The 21086-nt window shown below is 42.1% G+C and overlaps 2 protein-coding genes and 1 long non-coding RNA gene across 8 annotated transcripts in view; 1 reads left to right on the top strand and 2 right to left on the bottom strand.

Moving 5' to 3' along the window:
* SYNJ2 (synaptojanin 2) overlaps nt 1-8081 on the bottom strand; it is a 55086-nt gene extending 47005 nt beyond the window's left edge. The window contains exons 1-2 of one of the 3 annotated variants that reach the window (XR_014562478.1): nt 6985-8069; nt 2353-2439 (exon numbers count right to left, since the gene is read on the bottom strand). Coding sequence is in view for 2 of the 3 variants with exons in the window: in XM_083732155.1 (XP_083588281.1) it covers nt 2353-2439; nt 6985-7105 (208 nt within the window). In the remaining variant the exon portion in view is untranslated. Of the gene's footprint in view, nt 1-2352; nt 2440-6984 lie in introns of all 3 variants that reach the window. The other 2 variants (XM_083732155.1, XM_083732154.1) reach the window with 2 other exon arrangements.
* The window catches only part of LOC310841673, a 129106-nt gene that overhangs the window by 36582 nt on the left and 71438 nt on the right, over nt 1-21086 (top strand). The gene's annotated exons all lie outside the window — the stretch shown is intronic.
* Nucleotides 17345-21086, bottom strand: part of SNX9 (sorting nexin 9) — a 43928-nt gene continuing 40186 nt past the window's right edge. For all 4 annotated transcript variants that reach the window (XM_083732464.1, XM_083732466.1, XM_083732465.1 and 1 more), the window contains one exon: nt 17345-19299. In XM_083732464.1, the coding sequence (XP_083588590.1) occupies nt 19252-19299 (48 nt within the window). In that variant the 3' untranslated portion in view covers nt 17345-19251. The remainder of the gene's footprint in view (nt 19300-21086) is intronic.

Below are 21086 nucleotides of genomic sequence, written 5' to 3'. Positions count from 1 at the left end.
CATCGCTATAAACTTTCTTTATCATCAGGCATTCTGGAAAAATCTTTCATGCTCTTACTGACTTACTACCCTCCTTAGGGAGCCTACTTGTTTCAAGGGCCGAATGACCACACTGTCTCTCCCTTCCAGCCAGCCAAACACTTCTTGCGGCAAGAAGCGAAGTGTCTAGGCAGACTCTTTTAAATTCATATTCTGTAAATGAAACTGGCACCATGTATATGTCAGGAAATCCACAAATTGGTGGGTGGGATGGTTTGAACAGTATCTGAACAAATTCTATGGAATCACAAAAACCTTTTCTATCGTGGGTTGATTTCAGAAGTAACTAATGCATTGTCAAAGTACTAGGGCAACTATGGAAATTTCAAGGGTTATGACGGGCCATGGCTGAGCCTCTGGTCTGTGGCATAACCTCTTTCATGCTCTCACAACCCTTAATTAAATATGAACAGAATTCTTGGATTATTATTATTGGTTTTGCATAGCCACATCCCCTGACATTCCTTGTTACTAGACATTGGAAAGTTGACTTCTTGCTCATTTGAACTTGCACTCAGCTGCCCACACTCCATCATACCACCCCTCACAAATTGTTTAAATACTTCAGATGCTTTTATGTGCATAAAAGCATATGCCAGCCAACTAAGAGGCAAAGCTATAGTCCATTTATTTCATTTACATTTTGCAGTTTTGGATACCACATTCACTCTAGCCGTAGCAGGTTCTCCAGAGATATGCTTGTGCCTTTAAAATACCCAAAGCACCAAGATGCAAAGCAGCAACTACCACACCATTCCCCTCCCTGGCTCCATTTGTCTTGTCACAGGGCTACAGCATTGCCTTCAGTCAGCAGGAAAAGGGATTGGAGAAAAGGTTGGGAGGGGCAGTGACTATATGCTCTCTCAATGCCCCCAAGCTGTTAAAGGGATAGTCAGCATCTCCTAGTGCAGACCTGTCTATCCTTGCCCACATTAGATAGCTGTAACATGAAATCCAAGGAGGGAGCCATGCTCATTGTGATGAAAATGCTAGGTTCAGGAAACCCAAATTAGAAGGTCACCAGAACAGAGAAAATTGTCAATTGCAGGGCTGTAGTCTTAGTTAACCATGAACTACTGCTGTTAATAAAGCTAGTCATTCAAAATAAAAAGAAAGGGAAAAGTGCTATTCAGTAGAGCTGTTGATTCTTGGCCTGAAAAGGCTGACTTCCTTAGAATTGTTGTATTTTTATGGGCAGGAGCTCTGTGCTTTTAACAGATATGTGCAAGCCAAAAAGGGAACAAGTGCAGCTTTCCCTAACACTGTATCTCCACGCCAGAAAAAATGGGGTCACTTGCTGCATTTCTGCCTGAGCCTCAATGCATAATAAAAGCAGCAGCCCAAAAATCTGTCTTTTATAGTTACTTGTAAGGGAGCGGCTCATAGGGTATCATTTTTCTGTGGCTGCAGCAATGCAATTTGAGATCTTTCACCTATTGAGCATCATTTCCCCAACAGATTAAAAAAACAAAACACAAAGGCAGGACAGGAGATGGAGGATAGGAGAAGGCAAACCTACTCATGATCCTAAGCATTTACTGATAGGTAAGTCAATTAATGGGACGCGGGTGGTGCTGTGGGTAAAACCTCAGCAGCTAGGACTTGCCGATCGTCAGGTTGGCGGTTCGAATCCCCGCGGCGGGGTGCGCTCCCGCTGCTCGGTCCCAGCGCCTGCCAACCTAGCAGTTCAAAAGCACGTCAAAGTGCAAGTAGATAAAAAGGGACCGCTTACTAGTGGGAAGGTAAACGGCGTTTCTGTGTGCTGCGCTGGCTCGCCAGATACAACTTGTCACGCTGGCCACGTGACCCGGAAGTGTCTTCGGACAGCACTGGCCCCTGGCCTCTTAAGCGAGATAGGCGCGCAACCCCAGAGTCAGACACGACTGGCCCGTACGGGCAGGGGTACCGGTACCTTTACCTTTACCTTTAAGTCAATTAAAACTTAGTACTCACCCACTGATGCTGTAATCTTAAACATATTTACTAAGGAAGAAGCTCTTGTGTAGGATTGCATTTTATGGGACAGCTACCCAAGGCCAACAAGGAGCACAACAAATTTGGTAAAAAGAAACAGAAGCTGTTTTCAAGTTAAAACCAGAAGCTATTATTAGTAAATGCAAAGTTGTTTTTTTTTAAGAGAAACCCTGCAATAAGCCATTGTTTAATAATTGTCCTTAAATCCAATGATTACCACAACTCATTTTAAAGAATTAGTCCTTGAAGGTTAACCAAAGAATAGTTTCACTTCATTGTGTTGGACTGAAGGGCACATTGTTCAACTTATTATTCTAAAAATGACATTAAAGTACTTACCAGATCTTAACTGGAGTTCTCCTAAGCACCCATAAGCATCCATGAGCTTCTCATATTGCCCTTTAATTTCTTCCTTTTCTTCGGGCGCTAAGGGAATTGCACAATAAAAGACAACAATTCTTATTTATTTTTAATCCTTTGATAATACAGCAAGCCAACAGAAACTGGCGAGATTTACTTTTCTTTAAGCCTATGGTTTGTGCTAAAGCACAATAACTCATGATAAAATTAAGTCTCCTAGATGCCACAATACTTTTACAGCCCAAGTCTACTCATGGTTACTCAGAGGTAAGTTGCAACAAAATCAGTGAGACTTACTCCATAGTAAATATGCACAGGATCAGGCCATTTGGCTTCTTTCACAACCTCTTACACTGCACTGAGTAGGAGAAGTTGGGGTGTGATATATATGCTCTGCAAGGGCTAGAAAGAGATGTCTCCCTAAGAAGACTTATCTTATGTGTTGAGCAACTTGACTACAAACTTACATACAGTGCTAATAATACATTTCAGAGATTAACAATTTTGCATCAACCTTCTAACCTGGCCCAATAAACATGTGTGCAGTGGAATGTGTCCCTACATCTTGGATATGTTCTTCCATACAGTACTATCAATATATTTTAGTCATTATCCAATACACTTTAAGGTAGGTTTAATTGCAGATAATTCTCTATGCGTGCAACTGGGAATCCTGCTGTGATTCTAGAGCTTTCTCACTTGTAGGAGAGAAAGAAATAACAGGGCCATTCCCTGTGCAAATCTTCACATCTTTATCTCCCAATGAAAGTACAATGGTGTCCCTGGATCAGGAGATGCTTAAGTAGACAAAGGAATTACTGTAGTAATAGACTACAGTAAAACTGTAAAAATAAAGTAATGACATTTAAAGACGTAGGCAAGTGTTGAAGAATGCAAGCAATGTTTGGACTTTGTCATAATCATGCCTCCTAAGAGAAAAGAGGGTTGAAACCAAAGAGTTCATTCCCTTCTTTCAATCAGCAAGTAGAAATAAGCTTTAAACAGCATGTTGGTTATTGTTCACTGTTTATGATATTTTGGAATGACAAATATGAGGATGATATCCATCCATGTAATGTTTTTTTCTTCATTGTAACCCTATAGATCATGTAAGGTTATGCATGTAGAGATACTGTATTGTTCAGAATACACACACTTTGGTTATTACAGAAAACAAAGCCTTTATACCAAGGTTTGTCCCTAATTAGTAACATATGCTTAATGTTCTGGAAGCAACAACAGAAACCCACAACATTCAGATATCATTGAGCCTTTAGAAGATTGCAAAGCAACTACACTTTAAACGTAGCAAATGTTTAAAAAATAATAATACTTGGGTTTGTAAAATAATATTATTGCAGTTAAGATGAATGAGGCTGATACTGATGGGTATGCAATGTAATGCAGGGCACTATTCAAGTTTTCTCAATCTTAGGCTGGCTTCTCTAAGGAGCAGGCTGTGGCCACAATCATTCACAATCCTGCCCCTGGGTTGGTATGTATTATGTCAGGAGGTTAAAAATTCTAGAAGACCTGTTCCCCTCCACTAGCAGTTATGCTAACAGAACCATTGGCAAAACCCTTCATTTTTCACAGGTACTTTGCATTGCATTTTATTTTCTTCTTAATAGTCTATAATACCATGTCATATAATACAGATCTTATACAAGTTTACATGGGAGAAGTCCAACTGAACTCAGCAGGGCTTACGTACATCATTTTATTTGTATGCCACCTTCCCATAGAAGGTCGGCGGTTCGATCCCTGCGACGGGGTGAGCTCCTGATGCTCGGTCCCTGCTCCTGCCAACCTAGCAGTTCGAAAGCACGTCAAAGTGCAAGTAGATCAATAGGTACCACTCCAGCGGGAGGTAAACGGCGTTTCCGTACGCTGCTCTGGTTCGCCAGAAGCGGCATAGTCCTGCTGACCACATGACCCGGAAGCTGTATGCCGGCTCCCTCAGCCAGTAAAGCGAGATGAGCGCCGCAACCCCAGAGTCGGTCATGACTGGACCTAATGGTCAGGGGTCCCTTTACCTTTACCCTTTCCCATAGATAAAACCATGCTCAAGGTGGCTTACAATATGAGAAAAAAAATACATAATTACAAATACAGTGGAACCTCGGTTTTCGAGCACCTCGGAAGCAGAACGTTTAGATTTTCTAATGCCCAAAACCTGGAAATAATTGCTTTTATTTTCAAATGCACCTCAGAAGTTGAATGGCTTCCGAAGTGCATTTCTCAATTTAATTTTGCACCTCGGTTGTTGAGTGTTTTGGAAGTCGAACGGTCTTCCAGAACAGGTTACATTCGACATCTGAGGTTCCACTGTATAACAAAAATAGTCATAAACAATAAATAACACACATCAAAAAGTACCCAACCAAACTGAACAATTTACACATTAAAACATAACCAGATCTAATAAAAAAGGTACAAAAATAAATATTGATAACAGCAACAACCCCACCCGCAACAACAAAAAAACCCCCTAAGCAATACACCAACCTGTTCAACAGCCTCAGCTTTTGCAGCTGGAGTCTGTCAGGACCCTGCCCACCCAAGGCAGGTGGAAAAGGGCCTGCAAGGCAAGGAGCAGTTCTCCCAAGACTCACAGCCAAGGTGGCTTACATCTCATCAGACATGCACAGAATTGTACTGTTAGAGCTGAGTACAGTAATCCTAATGAGGGGCCAGGAAGGCAAGCAGCAAGCAGATCCTTCAGTACATCTGAGTCCTGTCAGCTCCTACCAACCAAAGAGGAGGGTAAGAGCAACTATTTTAGTTGCTCGTTCTAAGAATCAGGCCCCTACAGCTCCAGCACCCTTCTCCCAAATTTTTACTTTCATGTCTTTCCACTGATGACATGCCACCTGCTTCAGCAGAGCTAGGGCTTCCCCCTGTCACTGGAGCTCTTCTTGGCTGACAGAGACGAATGGGGAGGTGATTGTGCACCATCCTAACACTTACACACCAGCTACCAGCATTGTATGGTTAGGATTGCTCTACAAATTCCCCTCCCCTATTCTCAAAGTGCGCAAGTCCTGCAGTATGCAAGTTTTTTGTAACTAACATTACCCTGAGATAGACATTTTCTAGATACGTACGTATGGCCCACTGAACTCCAATGGCCCAGGACAGATAATATCAATGATACATAGTAGATGGGATTGCATCCCTTCAAGAAGTCACAAGTGAAGCAGAACAGATTCATGGAAGAATAGAAAAGGGACAGAGAGAGTATCTTAAAATACTAATCCAATATTAATCTTTAAAGTACACATAAATAATTTGTTTTCTTGATAAAATAAATAGGCCATCAAGCTCACATTTGTGTGACATGTTGACCATTTCATTTTTCACTTATAAATGCTTTGCAAATATCTCAATCAGGTTTTCTTTACTGCAGTCCATTAGCCACATACAATTTCCCAAAACTGATTCAATAGACCTCCCTGTTTTTGTTCCTGGCCCAGAACTGTAAAACTGAGGGGTAGAGTTGTCAAGCTCCTGGCTGCAGATAGACAACACGTGACTTTAGTTAGGCCAAGCATTTCCAACTATGGTCCATGGACACCAGTGGCCTGGCAGCTGAATTCAGGTGGTCCACGGCATGTCTGTAGATTTGTGGTGGGGGGCAGGAGTCAGCACATCCATCACATTAAATATATTGAGTCTTGATTGCATTCTAATTGCTTCTTTTATTTCATATCTCGTATTTTACTGCTTTACAATCTGACTGTTATGAAATATAACAACTTAAAATATAGAAGAAATAAAAAAGCAATAAAATACAATTAAAAAATCATGCAGCATCTGCTACAAGTGGGCAAAAAAACCATGAAGTGCTCTGCAAAGACCCTCAGCAATTTTCCATGGGGAAAAAAAGTTTGGGAACCACTGAGTTAGGCCATTACTTCTGTAGCCTTTTAGCAGGGAATTCAACCGTGGATGGTGATAAGGGGTGGAGTCATTGCAGTTTGGAAAAAGAGGCTGCATTTCCCTCTCCTTTTTGAAAGTTGGCTACAGCCATAGAACACAGCTGAAAGTCTGCAGACAAAACACAGTCCTCCCTCTTACAATATCCAATTCACATCTCTGTCTCCTCCTGTACCAGCACCCAAAACACCACATAAACAAGGGGTTGATTAATTTATGGAACCCATGGCAACAAGATGCAGCGATAGCCTTAGACCTAAAGGGCTTCAAAAGGCTGTTTTTCCCCTTTCTCCAAGGGATTTGCCATAGTAACCTGAACAGCTGCCTAGCAAGCCGTCCAGAGGTTTGGGCCTCCAACTCCCATCATTCCTGAGAGCACTGGGAACTCCGGCTGGGGCTGATAGAAGCTGGAGTCCAGAGACATCTGGAAGGTGCCAGGTTGCAGAGGCTGCCCTACAGAGCCTCCAAGCTCAGGAGTGGTGTAGCTCTCGGAATGCCAGTTGCAGGCAGGGGGCAGGAGGCAAACGGCGAGGGAGGTTCCGCTGTCTTTATGGCTGGATGTTGGACTGGCAGCGCCACCTCCAACCCGGTGGGTGGGGGGCTCCAAGAGTAGCAAGGCCGCCCACCCCTCACCCTCTCCCCGCCCCACCCACTTGGGCGCGAGGCACTTACTGAGGGTGGCCATCGTGCCGGCTTCCAGCAGCAGGCAGTCCTGGCGGCCGCGCGCCTCCAGCAGGGCGCTCGCCGTGGGTTCCTGCTTCCACAACACCCTCAGCCCTTTGCTCAGAGCCATGGCAGCCGCTTTCCATGGAGGGGGAAGGAGGGAGAGGAAGGGGAAAGTCAGTCACACCAGGGCAGCCGGGTGGGAAAGAAGGCCTCCTCCTCTGAAACAAGACACACACGCCCCAGAAAACAGTCACGAGAAACTGGGCGGCGTGAGGGAATTTTCTCCCCACAACTTCTCAGCTGCCAGAAGTTCGTTCCAAATGAAAACGGAGCAATAGCTTCCCGGTGGTGGTGTGTGCTTTTAAATAATTAAGACAACTTTGAAAGGAGACGTTGAAAGAAGAGGAGACGGGTATCTCCAAACAAAATATTAAAAAATAAAAAAAATATAAACACCCCCCCACGCCGCTGAGGTGTTCCCTCGACTGGAAAGTTGTCCGCCTCGTGGGAGGCTGGAAAGTACTTAGCTGCCTCCTTCGCGCGCCCTGAGCATCTTCTGAAGACAAGTCGCAGCTGAGGCTCCTCTTTGTGTAAGTCAAGCAAGTTTCTAGGCACAAGCCTCCGGCCGGCGGTGCAGGAAAGGAAGAGAGGTCAAAATGCTCTTTTTTTCTGCAAAGAGAGAAGGGGGGGGCATTGGAAAAACGTCCCCCCCTTCGCGCAAGTTGTTCTTGCCCAATTTCCGGACTTTCTGTTTCCTTGTTGGAAAATCCCTCCCTGTTTCCCGCTACCGCCCAGGGCGGCGGCGACGTCGTCGTCTTCTTTCTTCCACGCCGCTCTCTTTCTCTCTCTCCTCCCTTTTTTTTTCCTTTTCTTTTTCCTGCGTAAACTTTCTGGACGAGTTCAAGTTCCTCGAGTCTCCGCCTCTTTCTCCTCCTCGGGGGACAGGTGAGAGGCGCTGTGTCCCCGCCCTGTTTCCCTTCCCAGAGAGCTGCAAGATTATCACACTGGCTCCCCCAAGAGGAGAGGCAACTGCGGTGCTCTTTTCTCTCCAAGCAGAGAGAGTCAGAGAGACAGGCAGATGCTGGCAAAGCGAGAGGCTGAAAGGGAGGGGACACAAGGCAGCTGGATTGGCCATCAGCCAGAATTTCTACAGTCCCCCCCCCTCCCTGCATTCTTCCTCACTTCCTGCCCCAGTGAAATACTTTAGCTCTGCTCACCAGCTGTTCACTTTTTGTTGTGATGAACCAAGTGTTGAATTTCTTTCATGCATAGGGCTGGAGAGTATATGCATATAGGGCTGGATGCAGAAGTTCCCTACATGTTCAGTAGACACAGGAAAGACTCCCGCATGTACACTAGGATCGAAAGGTTCACACAGAAATCTAGTAATGGAGCCTGCTATTCCCAGTTTCAAATCTCAACCAAACAGAGAAATCAGAGCGTTTGACCACCATGCCCTAACTTTGTGCTTCAGTAGGTGTTAGACGTTGGGGTAATTAGATGTGCTTCCTCTCTTGCACACTCTGTACTGAACTCATGAAAGAGGTATAAATTTCCACATTTTATTAATTTTTGTTCAGCAATATTTATACATATAGTGCTGCTGGGTTCAGAGTGTAGATTTGTACAGCTTTACAGTCAAACTGTATAATATAATTTCATTTGGGCTGTTCTAGTGGTGGTGTCTTGTCCATATCAGGTCCAGCCCAGTTTTCAATCCAACTCTTTTATTGGTAGAAGAAAATGGGGTGGGGGGGGGAATGCCTTCAGTCGGGACCATTTCACACCATACTGTTACAGCTGCCATTTACCATCTGTTTGCTTGCTAATAGTAAGGGATGATGGGTTGTTAATCCCTCAGTAGGAGTTAACAAATTGAAGCTATGATGGTTTATATGTAGTGTTGGATCATGGACAAGTGTTTTGTGGTGAGAGGGGGACAAAAGAAAGGAGATGGCAGCCTAAACTTGGAAATGGATAGCTGTGAGCTTAGCTCTGATCACACAGCAGTGAATGGAGCATTTTTCTAGAAAAAGAGGTGCCAGAGCTCACCATTAACTTCTCCCTTGTTCTCTTAGTATTATGGCCAACAATTACAGCCAGTTGCAACACACCAGCACCAGTATACAAGCCCCAAATAGGGACGCCACAACTCAGAATATAAGGCATGCAGGATAGGGCCAAAGTACTATGGCTTCGTGTTATGTGTACATTTGTCTTCTCAGAACTATTGAAATGGCCTGTGCCTCATGACTCCACACATAAACATGCAAAAGGAGTTCACACTCCATGGTAGAGGACAAAAGCAGCATGGCATGACTGTCAATTCCCTGTTGGCTGTGTGAGAAGAGAGATGTTCTGTGGAGTGTCCACAGAGATCACTTCCCGTCCCTCTTTTTCTTTTTTGTTTACTTATTTCATAGTAACACAAGAAGAGCCTGCTGGATCAAGCCTGTCTAGTCTAACATCCTGTTCTCTCTGTGGCCACACACATGCCTGTGGGAAACTGGCAAGCAGGACCTGAGCACACAAGCACTCTCCCCTCCTGTGGCTTCCAGCAACTGGTATTCAGAAGCATCACTGTCTCCAACCTGTCCTTATAACGCATTCTTCCGCCCCAAGGGGAGTCCAGGATGGCTCATAACAATAAAGTTACACAAACAAACTCAAAACATTATAATATATTACAGACAGCAGTTAAAACCAGCCGTATAAAAAAAAATTCATAAAATTATTGGCAAAATAATCTGGGTAAATAAGGAAGTCTTCACATGTTTCCTGAATGGGGACTGCCTGATTTCCCTTGGGCAGTGATGCTGACAATGGTCTGTCCCAGATCCCCATTCTTCATGTTATTGCTGGTAGTAGAACCATAAGACAGGCTTCTCTCCCTGGTTGCAAATTTCAGCCTGGAAGGTAGTAGAGAAGGCAGCCAATCATCTTCCAGGCACTTGAGTCCCAAGCCATTAATGTTGCTGACTCTCCATAGCCAAGGTGACTTCCACCTGAAGGATTTGTACATTCAATGAGGTACCAGTTGTTGCCCTTGTGAGACTACACTTGTGGCCTCTTTACTTGTATGTTCCTTTACATTCTCTGGCAAAGTCCTCCTTTTCCTGGCATGATAGTTATTCCTACCCCCTACCCCTTAGGACTTGATCCCTCACATCAAAAAGCCTGTATGTTCCTTGGCTAGCCTTGAGCCAAATAAACTTTGAAGCTTCCTAGGTAAGCAGTTGGGTGGCTCCACTTCCTTTTCCTTTTCCTTCTCTAGGCACCCATTGTGTTCTTCAAAAACACCCAACCCTGCAACCCTATAGAGCTGTCCCTGCTACCCTGCCTATGTGTCCTAACTCCCAACCCTAGTGGGTCACTGGCAAAACATCTTCCAGAGATTAGCCAGTTGAGAAACGTTTGTGTCTGTTCTCTAAACAAAAGACTGGGGGCGGGGGGCGGGGAGGAGAATCTTCTTTTTTGAGATGCCACAGGGTAGCATTGTATCCTGAATATCCCAGGGCTTTGGGTTTAGGACAATGTACCCACATAGCTGCAATGGTTATGTTTAAAACCTGGCTGCAGTGGTGCATAAACTTGACAGAATGTAGAAAGAAGTCTGTGTTTTGAGAATTTTTTGGGTGTGTGTGAGAAAGGGGATCTGTTTAGCTCATTTATCAAGAAATTCTACCCTCCCTGCTTCTTTCACATTGTAAACTATTTTTCCCCTAGCTGTAATATGTGGTTTGTGTTTGAATCACTTTCTGAACATTGGTCTTTTGCAAACTGTAATCTTTGCTTCATAATTATCGAATGTCGAAGAGACCACCCATTCTTGTATTTGGTTTATTTTTACAAACTATTTTAAGTGTTTCTCACTGTCACACATGCAATGCCACATACTTTTCAGTAGGGGATATATATCTGAGGTGCCTGTTGTCTATCAAAGGCCAAGCTAAATGTGACCAGCTCTCAGATGTGGAAGGGAATGGCCAGCACTCATTGACAGAGCACATGGTTTGCACACGCAAGGTTCCAGGATCATTCTCCAGTTAAATAAGGTTGCCATATTTCAAAAAGTGAAAAATCTGGACACAAAAGTTGATGAGATTTTTTAAGTTTTGCAAAATCTATTTTAAGAAAAGTAAGTTTTTGAGCTATTTTAAAGAAAATTTTCCAGAATATAAACTTCCGAAATGGGTTGTCATACGTCTGAATTTTCCTGGACATTAAATCGATTTCTGCCCAGGTGCTGTTACAAGTGGTTGAATCCCGGTTATGTCTGGTAAATTCCAGACATATGGCAACCCTAAGTTAAAGGATCTTGGGCAGCAAAACTACTGGGAAATATGTCTTTCTGAGATCTTAATAGTCACTGCCACGTGGGAGTCGACAATGCTAGGCTAGATGAAGGCAGCTTCATATTTATTTATGTATCCTGCCTTTCCTCTGGAGAATGACAAAGATAAAGATGTGCTGGGGCAGCAAGGTCATGAAAGGGCAGAACGACCTTATTTCAGTAGATACAGGAAGAAGGAAGTATGTCACCTGGGGTTAAAAAAGCAAGCTAAGTGGTGAGTCATCTAAGGCCTACTGTGACATATTTTCTAAGCACTTAGAAGGCAGTGTTGCTCATATGTGCTCTGACCTAGATATCATCATTAATGCAGTTCCAGTTCCATTTGCTGCAACCTGAGGATGTAGCCAAGGTGCCTGGAGAGGTTTTTCCAGTAACATATGCTCTCAACCATTACTCAACTTGGTTACTGGAGCCAAAGTGAGCTCAATGGCTCCAGAAGGTTATAAATGCTGCACTGGCAGAGGAAATGGTTCTTGCCACTCTGAAGTAGATGGTTCTGAGACCACACCTGGGAGATTGTAACAATTATCAGCTACTTGCCAACACCCCCTTTTGGCAAGGTCCTTGAGAGGTGATGGTGGTTTCACCAGGGTGCTATTGGATGAAACAGATTATCAAGGCCAATTAGAATATAGGTTTAGGTGGCGATTTGGCATTAAAACATGATTGGTCGACCTCACAGGAGCCAACTCCAAAGGGGCCAAGTCCTGCACTAGCAGGACTCCTGCTGTTTAGTTTATTCCAGCCCACAGTCATCTTCCAAGCCTAACCTAGGGTTGGAATAATTCTATTTGGTATTTGGAAGAAATGCAGGGCTCCCCCCTCCCCCCAAAGAGAAAAACTCTCTGCATCCTTTATATACCGTATTCTTAGATCTTACCTCTGTACTTTTAAAACGTAGAATCTCTTAGCAAAAACAGACTTGCCATGACAGATGCAAAACCTTTCCTATTAAAAGTCTGTTTTTAGCAGCAGCTGTTTAAAAGCTTGACTCCTTTCATCCCAAAACTATTTGCAGATGAGTAAATTTTAGCTAGACCATATTTATTTAGGCAGAGAGAGTGAACAGACAACCATATTTTTTGTAGTCTTATTTTGTTTTGACTCTCCAAAAAGAGCTGGTATAGTATAGTGGCTTAGAGGCTAAACTATGAATCAATAACTTCTTGGTTCAAAACGTCATCAGACTCTTAACATGTTTTTTAACATGTCTATTGTGGTTTCTTAACATGTTTTATAAGTTCATCTGACTTTTGAAAAATGTGCTAAGTGCGTGTATTAAAGATAATAGAAGGAGAAGCAAAATCACATCTGTAGAAGTACTGGGGGAAATTGTATCCGTCAAACAGGAGGTGGTGAGAATGAAGCTTTCTTGTTCAGTTAATGAATTGTTCCCATTAATAACAATTTATTTAAATCCCATTGAGTTGTATCCTCCTCTCAGCATGAACAAGCAATCAGCAGAGAAATCACCCACTGAGTTTCAATTAAACTCTATTAATGATAGCTATTAAAGTACCTCTAAAGTTAAAAAAAAAACCAAAACCACCCAAACAACCCTATGAATAGAATCTTGCATTTTTAATGTTGACTTTGTTGATGTTATCTTTCCTATGATCATTGTGTGCATGCATTCAAATAAGAAAATTAGGCACGTCCAAACTAATACGTACTACGTATGCATGAGTATATTGAAAAAAGAGGTATGCACAGTGGTACCTCGCAAGACGAATGCCTCGCAAGACGAAAAACGCGCAAGACGAAAGAGTTTTCCGTTTTTTTAGTCGTTCCGCAAGACGAATTTCCCTATGGGCTTGCTTCGCAAGACGAAAAGTCTTGCAAGTTCTTGTGAGTTTGTTTCCTTTTTCTTAAAGCCACTAAGCCGTTAATAGCCGCTAAGCCCTTAATAGCCGCTAAGCCGCTAATAGCCATGCTTCGCAAGACGAAAAAACCGCAAGACGAAGAGACTCGCGGAACGGATTAATTTCGTCTTGCGAGGCACCACTGTATAGCCCCATGTACCAAGTACATTAAGGATCAAGTTTATTACGGTACCTTTTAGAAAGTCCAGGTTCACTGTAGGGAAATGCACTGAGCAAGAGTTTTTGGTATATTAAGTATATATTTTATTTTATATTTGCCAAATTTGAGATGGGTCCTTTCAAGCTCTTTATAAAAAGTTAAATGCTAGAGTCCTAAATCCACATAGTAACAAATGACACCTAAGGCTGCATCACAAATACCTGGCTGACAACTGCTCCTGCTCACAGTACAGTACATGACCCCTCTAAATTTGGAGCCATTGAGTTTAACAATGAGATGTTGACTCTATTAGTCTTCTGAGTTGTTGATATTTTGGCCAGGATCTAAAGAACAGTTAAACTAGCTTCTCCAAGTCTATTGGTATGAGCTTTCGTGTGCATGCATACTTCTTCAGATACATGCACACAAAAGCTCATACCAATAACAAACTTATTGGTCTCTAAGGTGCTACTGGAAGGAATTTTTAAATTTTGACTACGGCAGACCAACACGGCTACCCACCTGTAACTAGCTTCTCCAAGGTGAGCCCAAGAGAGATATAGTTATTTCTATCAAATGGTTGCTCCCCACCCGAAACTCCTTGACAAACTGCAAATGGTTTGCAATATAGCAGAAAACCTATTCAAAGAAAAGTGAAACAGTCTCTTGGGACAGCACACACTCAGTGCATGAGCCTACATTGCTCCATGGAATACAGACTGCATGTTGAAAATGCCTCCTATCATTGCAGGAGTCCTTTCACAGGGGGAATCACCCTCACATCTAGGGTAAAAACATTTAGAAAGATTGAGGATCCATTCAAGTAACAGTGCTTACATTTTTCTTTTTTTAAAAAATAAAATAAAAGATAAAATCATATAACTGTAGAGTTGGAAGGGACCACAAGGATCATCTAGCCCAACCCCCTGCCATGCAGGAATCTTTTTAACCCAACATGCTGCTCAAACCCATGACCCTGAGATTAAGAGTCTCATACTCTACCAACTGAGCTATCCCAGTGGGTCTAAGCAGTGGGAGTAATTAAAAGGACTTTCAAGATGGTTGTTAATCAGGGCAGTGCCATTGCAAGATGGTCATATGTTTAATTTACTCTGATCTTCCTGCAGCCCAGGTCAAATCTCTCTTTTCAACAGATCCTGTTCTAGAAAGTGAAGCATAAGACGCACAACAACTATCATGGAAAAATAAGAAATCTCACTATATACATGGGCATGAATTGATGCTCAAAAAGATGAGTGCCCCATGGGACAAGGTGTGGGTAAATGCTTTCCTTTGGGAAATCACTCCCCCCACACACTTAAGTATTGTGAACTTATCTATCTCCCTTATTTGTTTTTCACTTGAGAGCAGGATTTAAATTGACTTTTTGTTAAGCCACTTTTGCTGGATTGCAGAGAGTGTGCTAAGCAGGGCAGCAGCCAGCAATTATTATTTTACTAAGCTAGATGCTTGATGCAGCTGCCTCCCTACAGCGTCAACTGTTGAGGCAGCCACAAAGCAGTCCTGCTTTGAAGAGAAAAGGGGAAATTGTTTTAGTTGAAGCAGGATTACCAGACGTTCCCAGGGACAGTCCCCAGATTTGCAAATCTGTCCCCAGACAAATTCCGTCCCTGGAATGTCCCCAGATTTGCAAATCTGTCCCCGGGAAATGTGGTGGCAGCAGCCTCAGCAGCCCGGAGCCAGCCTAGTAGCGCAGTTGGCTCTGGCTGCCTTCATGGGCTGCTCGCTGCCGTGGTGCCCGCTATTTTGTGCACAACACATCATTTCGGGTTACATACGCTTCAGGTTACAGACTCCGCTAACCCAGAAATAGTGCTTCAGGTTAAGAACTTTGCTTCAGGATGAGAACAGAAATTGTGTTCTTGCGGCGCGGCGGCAGCAGGAGGCCCCATTAGCTAGAGTGGTGCTTCAGGTTAAGAACAGTTTCAGGTTAAGAATGGACCTCTGGAACGAATTAAGTACCGTATTTTTCGCTCTATAGGACGCACTTTTCCCCCTCCAAAAATGAAGGGGAAATGTGTGTGCGTCCTATGGAGCGAATGCAGGCTTTTGCTGAAGCTATCTGCAAGCCTTCGGAGCGTGGCAGGAGTTCCCGCCGGGCTCAGAAGGCTTGCGGATAGCAGCAAGGTCCGGGAGCGAAGGCGAGGTTGCGTGCAACCTCGTCCCCGATCCCGGACCCGTTCTGGGGGCTGGGGTCGGGGGAAGCTCAGGCTTCCCCAGCCCCGTAGCTAAAAAGGAAGCCAAGACAGCGAGCGGGATGGATCCCGCTCGCTGTCTTGGCTTCTGCCAAAGCCCTGCGCATCCTCTCCCGGCTGAAGAGGTTGTGCAAAGCTAAAGAGGAAGCCAAGACAGCCAGCTGGATAATTCCCCCCCTTTATTCCCCCCCCCAAACTAGGTGCGCCCTATGGTCTGGTGCACCCTATAGAGCGAAAAATACGGTACTTAACCCAAGGTACCACTGTACAATATGGATGTGTGCTTGGGCCCAGGGTATTTTGCCTCACCATCCCAACTACTGACTCCCTGTTGCTACTCAGCTTCCAAAAAAAAAAAAAAAAAAGGGTCCCCAGATTCATTGAAAAAAAATCTGGTTACCATAAGTTAATGTATGGATAGGTATGCTAACTTTTAGGTACCTTGGCTGAAATGTTTAACAGTTTGAAAATTAACTGACAAACAGCAGTCCCAAGAGGTTAAAAAAAGTTGATATAGATGGAAATTTTCTTGGTTAATATGCGTTTGCCTCTCAGCATAGTGTGTTTCCTTTCTTTTAATGCAGCTAGTCTCAAAGTGCAGGGAGATATCTCAGATGCTATGAAGGGAAATGCATAATTATCTATACTACAGGAAATACATTAGAGAACTGCACAATTAAAGCTAATGAGTTATAAATTAATCAACAGTAGCAACCAAATATTCTTTAAAGAGCCAATTGAAGTGATACAAAAAAATACCTGTATTAAGAATATCCAGTGTAAGCTGTGTCAACAAACTTGGCTTCAAGTGTGAGTTGTAGTGGTTTATTTAACTTAAGAGTGTTCCTTAAGTTTTTGCTTTTTGTTAATACTATTAAAGCTGAGTTGCAGATACAAATGATAAAATTTTCAACCTTGAAATAAGTACTCTTATTATTGCAAAAATGCTCAGAAATTATGGGTTTTGTTTTTAATTTTAAGGCTGAGGGCTACCAAACAATGAGACATTATGCAGCAAAATTTTGTCATTTTGTTACCTGCAGGTTGGCATAATCTACATAGTTTAAAACCAAAACTAAAAAAGAAGTTTTGTTGCAATAGCTACTCATGATTGTTTAACAAAATTAAAATCAACTTCAGTTGCTGAAATGTCAACATTTATTCATCTCATTTATCATTGCTGCCATTTTTAATAATGGCAGAAGTGCAATATTAGAAAGTAGCCCCCAAGCTAAATTTCATAACAGACTGCTAAAAATGATTTCCAGTCATGCCTCTGCTCTGGCTAACTTTGAGCAGTACCTAGCCTAGATATGGAGGGTGGAGTTTAAACACAACTCTCCTAAAAAGACAAAAAGTTACACTTTTGTAAATCAAGAAAATCTTTAATAATAAAAAAGACCAAAAGTTACTATATATTACTGGAGTTTTTGTGTAGAAGCAGATATATGCCCCTAAATATATTTCTTATGAGATATATAAGGAAATCTGGAGATGATGTTTGTACATAAGGTTTCACACTACCAAGATTCAAGGCAACTTTAAGCTCTTTCAGGATGTAATACGGTAACTAGATGATATTTGTGCAGAAGCTTTGTAGATTTCAAGCACTTAAAAGAAGCCTCTTACTGCCAGGAGAACATTGCAACTTTGGTTCAAAAACTGCATCCTAAAATAAAATAGGAGATGTGTCCTTGGTGAAAAGTACAGATGTGGTGGTACCTGTAAACACCTGTTATTATAGAGTAGCAAAATAATGGTGGGGGGCACAAAGTTTCTTTTATGTATAAATATTTATTATCAATTTAAAGACTTAATTTGCTGGGAAGTTACAGATCTGCCTTTTCAAATGGTCTTGCTACATACATGGCTTTTCCACACTGAAACCATCTCTTCTGTTCCAGTTTGTCTGTTAAAGATGGTAAGTCTGCAACTTCTGTCATCAGGATCAATTTAAAGTTTGGTAAAAAGAAATCCTCAGCGAACCAGTAACAAAGATTGACACAAAAAGTAAATATACAAATGCTGGAAAAGTGGTGCTGTGAAAAAGTGCCTTAGAATTTACTATACACTTTGCAGTAACTTCATAAATTGTTTCTACATGCAAGATAGATCTCATTACATTTGGCATAAAACATTTATACACATTCTTTACAATTTGTACATATCTGAATGGCTGTATCATAACACTTTATGGAATTCTGGAAGACAAACTAAATTAATAGGAAAACAAAAAAAATGTAGAAAAATAATTAAACACCTGACAATAGAGAGGATTGAGCCATGTTTACCTTCTAGGATTTTGTGTTTTTTGGGGGCGGGGGCGGGGAACAGCATTATATTATCATGGCAGACAGAGATTCTTTATTACTCTAACACACACAAAATGACAACAGCGCACAAGTCAACAGAACATATAGGGAGTACTACTCTCTTAGAATGACTTGGTAGATAAAATAATGTTTATTTATGCAGTGAAGACTAATTCTAATGGAAGTTGTGTGTGGTACAGTGAGAAAATTTGTGGCAACACACCTTTAAGCCTTTATTGCCCACTGTTTGTATGCAAAAGCTGTTTTAACACCAGTGGCCTGAACATAACATTTCAAGCATAGTTGCATTTTGAAGTAGATACTTGTTTTATAAGCCCATGTTGTATTCAACACCTGAATAAATGGTCTGTTTTCCAGAGGTAAAAAATAATGAATTTTGGCCATTATGGGATCGTTTTAAAGTGGATCAAAAATGTAGTATCATGCTATTATATAAGCACCCAGAATCTGGCAGTGACCTTGAAACATTTTCTATAATGGCAGTGGTGATGGGACATGAGACACTATTGATGCTACACACTTGGTAAGGACAGAGCAAAAAGGCTCCAAACACACAGCCATGACGAGTGGGTAGTTAACCAAAGTGCATGGCTCAGAATTACTGGATGGAACAATATCTTCCAGATGTTTGGAATGGCTGTCTTTAGGTTCAGCTCTTTTTCTTTCTCATATAGACAGGAAGAAAAAAATAATCTAGCCCTCAAGTTTTGAGGCATCTGTGGTTCAAGGACAGGATATTAAAAGATTCTCATATGCGCCAGCAACTTTATTTCAGATTTTGTATACCATTGTTACAGGAGAGGGAAGCTAAACTGCTTTCAACAGCAGGCTCGTAACAAAAAAAGTATATGCTAGAAAGCATTTCAGCAATCAGGATAAAGTATTTTTAAAAATCTAATTAGGTGACACAGAATACTCTTATAGAGTATGTAACCCTTGGCAACAAACCATTTGGCAATTTGAAGCCCTATCATAGAGCAGAGTAGGGGAGCCCATGGCCCTCCAGATGTAATTGAATTCCAACTCCCAAAGCCCTGGAACCAAGGCAATGGTCAATGAGGATGGGAGCTAGCTCCAACTGGAGAGCCATAGATTACCCTTCCCTAATATAGGGCATTTTCCAGTTCTACTAAGATAGTGAGTAGGAGGGGAAAGCATATAGGATAAAAATATACATAAATATCCAAGGCATTTAGGTTAACAAAGTAAACTCCTGAAGTTTTCACTTTCTTTTGCATTTTATTTCTTTTAAAAAAGGCTTTTTGGATGGTGAAGACTTAACTTATTTGCACTGCCCCACCAAAAATCAGAAAAGCACTTTGGAGTTCTTCATTATCTGTCTCTGTATCTACATCATTGGAAAGCGACTGAGAGCCTGCCTCAGCTTCTGTGCAATCTGAAATAGACAAACAAATATGGCACATGAAAAGCGAGATACCCCCATATATTCAGAATTATTCAGGTTTGTTTGTTTTTGCAAACCGCTTTGAGGTGGTTGTTTTTACAGTCATTATATAAATTGTAATAAATAAAAGAAACCTTATCTCAAAGATCTTATGAGAACATTTTAAACAATTCATTCCATTAACATAGAAAAGATAAACAAACTGTATAGACCTATTATAATAATTTATTCTGCATGCTGTTCAAGAAACCTGATATCTTTGACAGCTCAAACATTTGTCCATTTGAAGCATATTCTAGCACTCTTAAAGGTTGCTGTATCATGAATAAAAATATAGATGATTTTTTTTTAAAGGCAAGTTACCAAATAATTAAATCTGCTTACTGAGTAGTCCCAAAGGAGAAAGTATGAACAGTTGTCTTGTGTTACCTATAATGACAATTCTTTCCAGACAGGTATCAGAGTTTTCCGGTGGCAACAATGTCTGGTGATTAGACCTACTTGTGTGGTTAGAAACATTAACTTCCATCTTTCAAGTTATATGCACACACACACATTTTTGAAGCTGTGATTGATTCGCACTTCCCTGGAAGGGACAGGCTTGTAGCTTGGGGGTACACAGTGATTCATCATTGTCACTTGAAGCCCAGGTGGAGTCAGTGGCTAGTAGTGTCTATTTCCACTTATGGCTGGTTTGCCAGCTCTGGCCCTACCTGGCCAGGGCTACCTTGATAATAGTGAGCCGACCTCTGGTAACTTCCAGATTGAACTGTTGCAATGCACTCTTTATAGAGCTGCCATTGAACATGGTTTTGAAGTTGTAACTAGTGCAGAATGCAGCCGAGCGGCTGCTGGTGGATGTCTCTGGCTGGACATGTACAACAATAGTTTCCAACTAGCTGGAGAGCCCAATTTCAGGTGTTAAGCTTCCTGTTTATGGAAAGCTCTCCCCAGGGAGGCATGCCTAGCACCATCACTATCTTTTTTAGACACCAGGTAAAAACATCCACTCAGGCTTTGGGATTGTAATTTTCTGCTTATCTTTTTGGGGAGTGGGGTTGGGTGGGAACTGTTGTAAAACACACACACACACACACGCGCGCGCGCGCACACACACACACACACACACACACACACACACACACAGTGCTTTTTTCAATACAAAATATTTAGGGGTACTCTCATTTTACTACTCATATTGAAACACTGCCCCTCAATGAGGCCAAATTTAGATTCACAAAATGTTTAGGGGTATGCATACCACGGCATCCCCTCAGAAAAAAGCATTCTCTCTCTCTCTCTCTCTCTGTGTGTGTGTGTGTGTACACACTTTGGGATTTTTGTCTGTAGTTTTTACTATTTATTTTTGTAATTATAGGCAAAAGGTAAAGGTAAAGTCCAGTCAAAGGCAACCATGGGGTGTGGCACTCATCTTGCTTCAAGCCACAGACAGCTTTCTGGGTCATGTGGACAGCATGTCTAAACCACTACTGGCGCAATGGAACACTGTGACGGAAGCCAGAGCGCATAGAAACACCATTTACTTTTCAGCCACAGCAGTACCAATTTATCTACTTGCACTAGTATGCTTTTGAACTGCTAGGGTGTCAGAAGCTGGGATAGAGCAACAGGAGCTCACCCCATCACGCAGATTCAAACTGCCAGCCTTCTGATTAGCGAGGCTCAGGGTTTAGACCACAGTGTCACCAATGTAATAATAATAATAATAATAATAATAATAATAATAATAATAATAATGCTGTAAACAGCTCTTGTCC

This window comes from Podarcis gaigeae (genome assembly GCF_964106915.1).
Source record: "Podarcis gaigeae genome assembly, chromosome: 3".
Classification (NCBI taxonomy): domain Eukaryota; kingdom Metazoa; phylum Chordata; class Lepidosauria; order Squamata; family Lacertidae; genus Podarcis; species Podarcis gaigeae.
The sequence above is the reverse complement of the archived record's forward strand: the minus strand, read 5'-3'. Positions and strand labels throughout refer to the sequence as shown.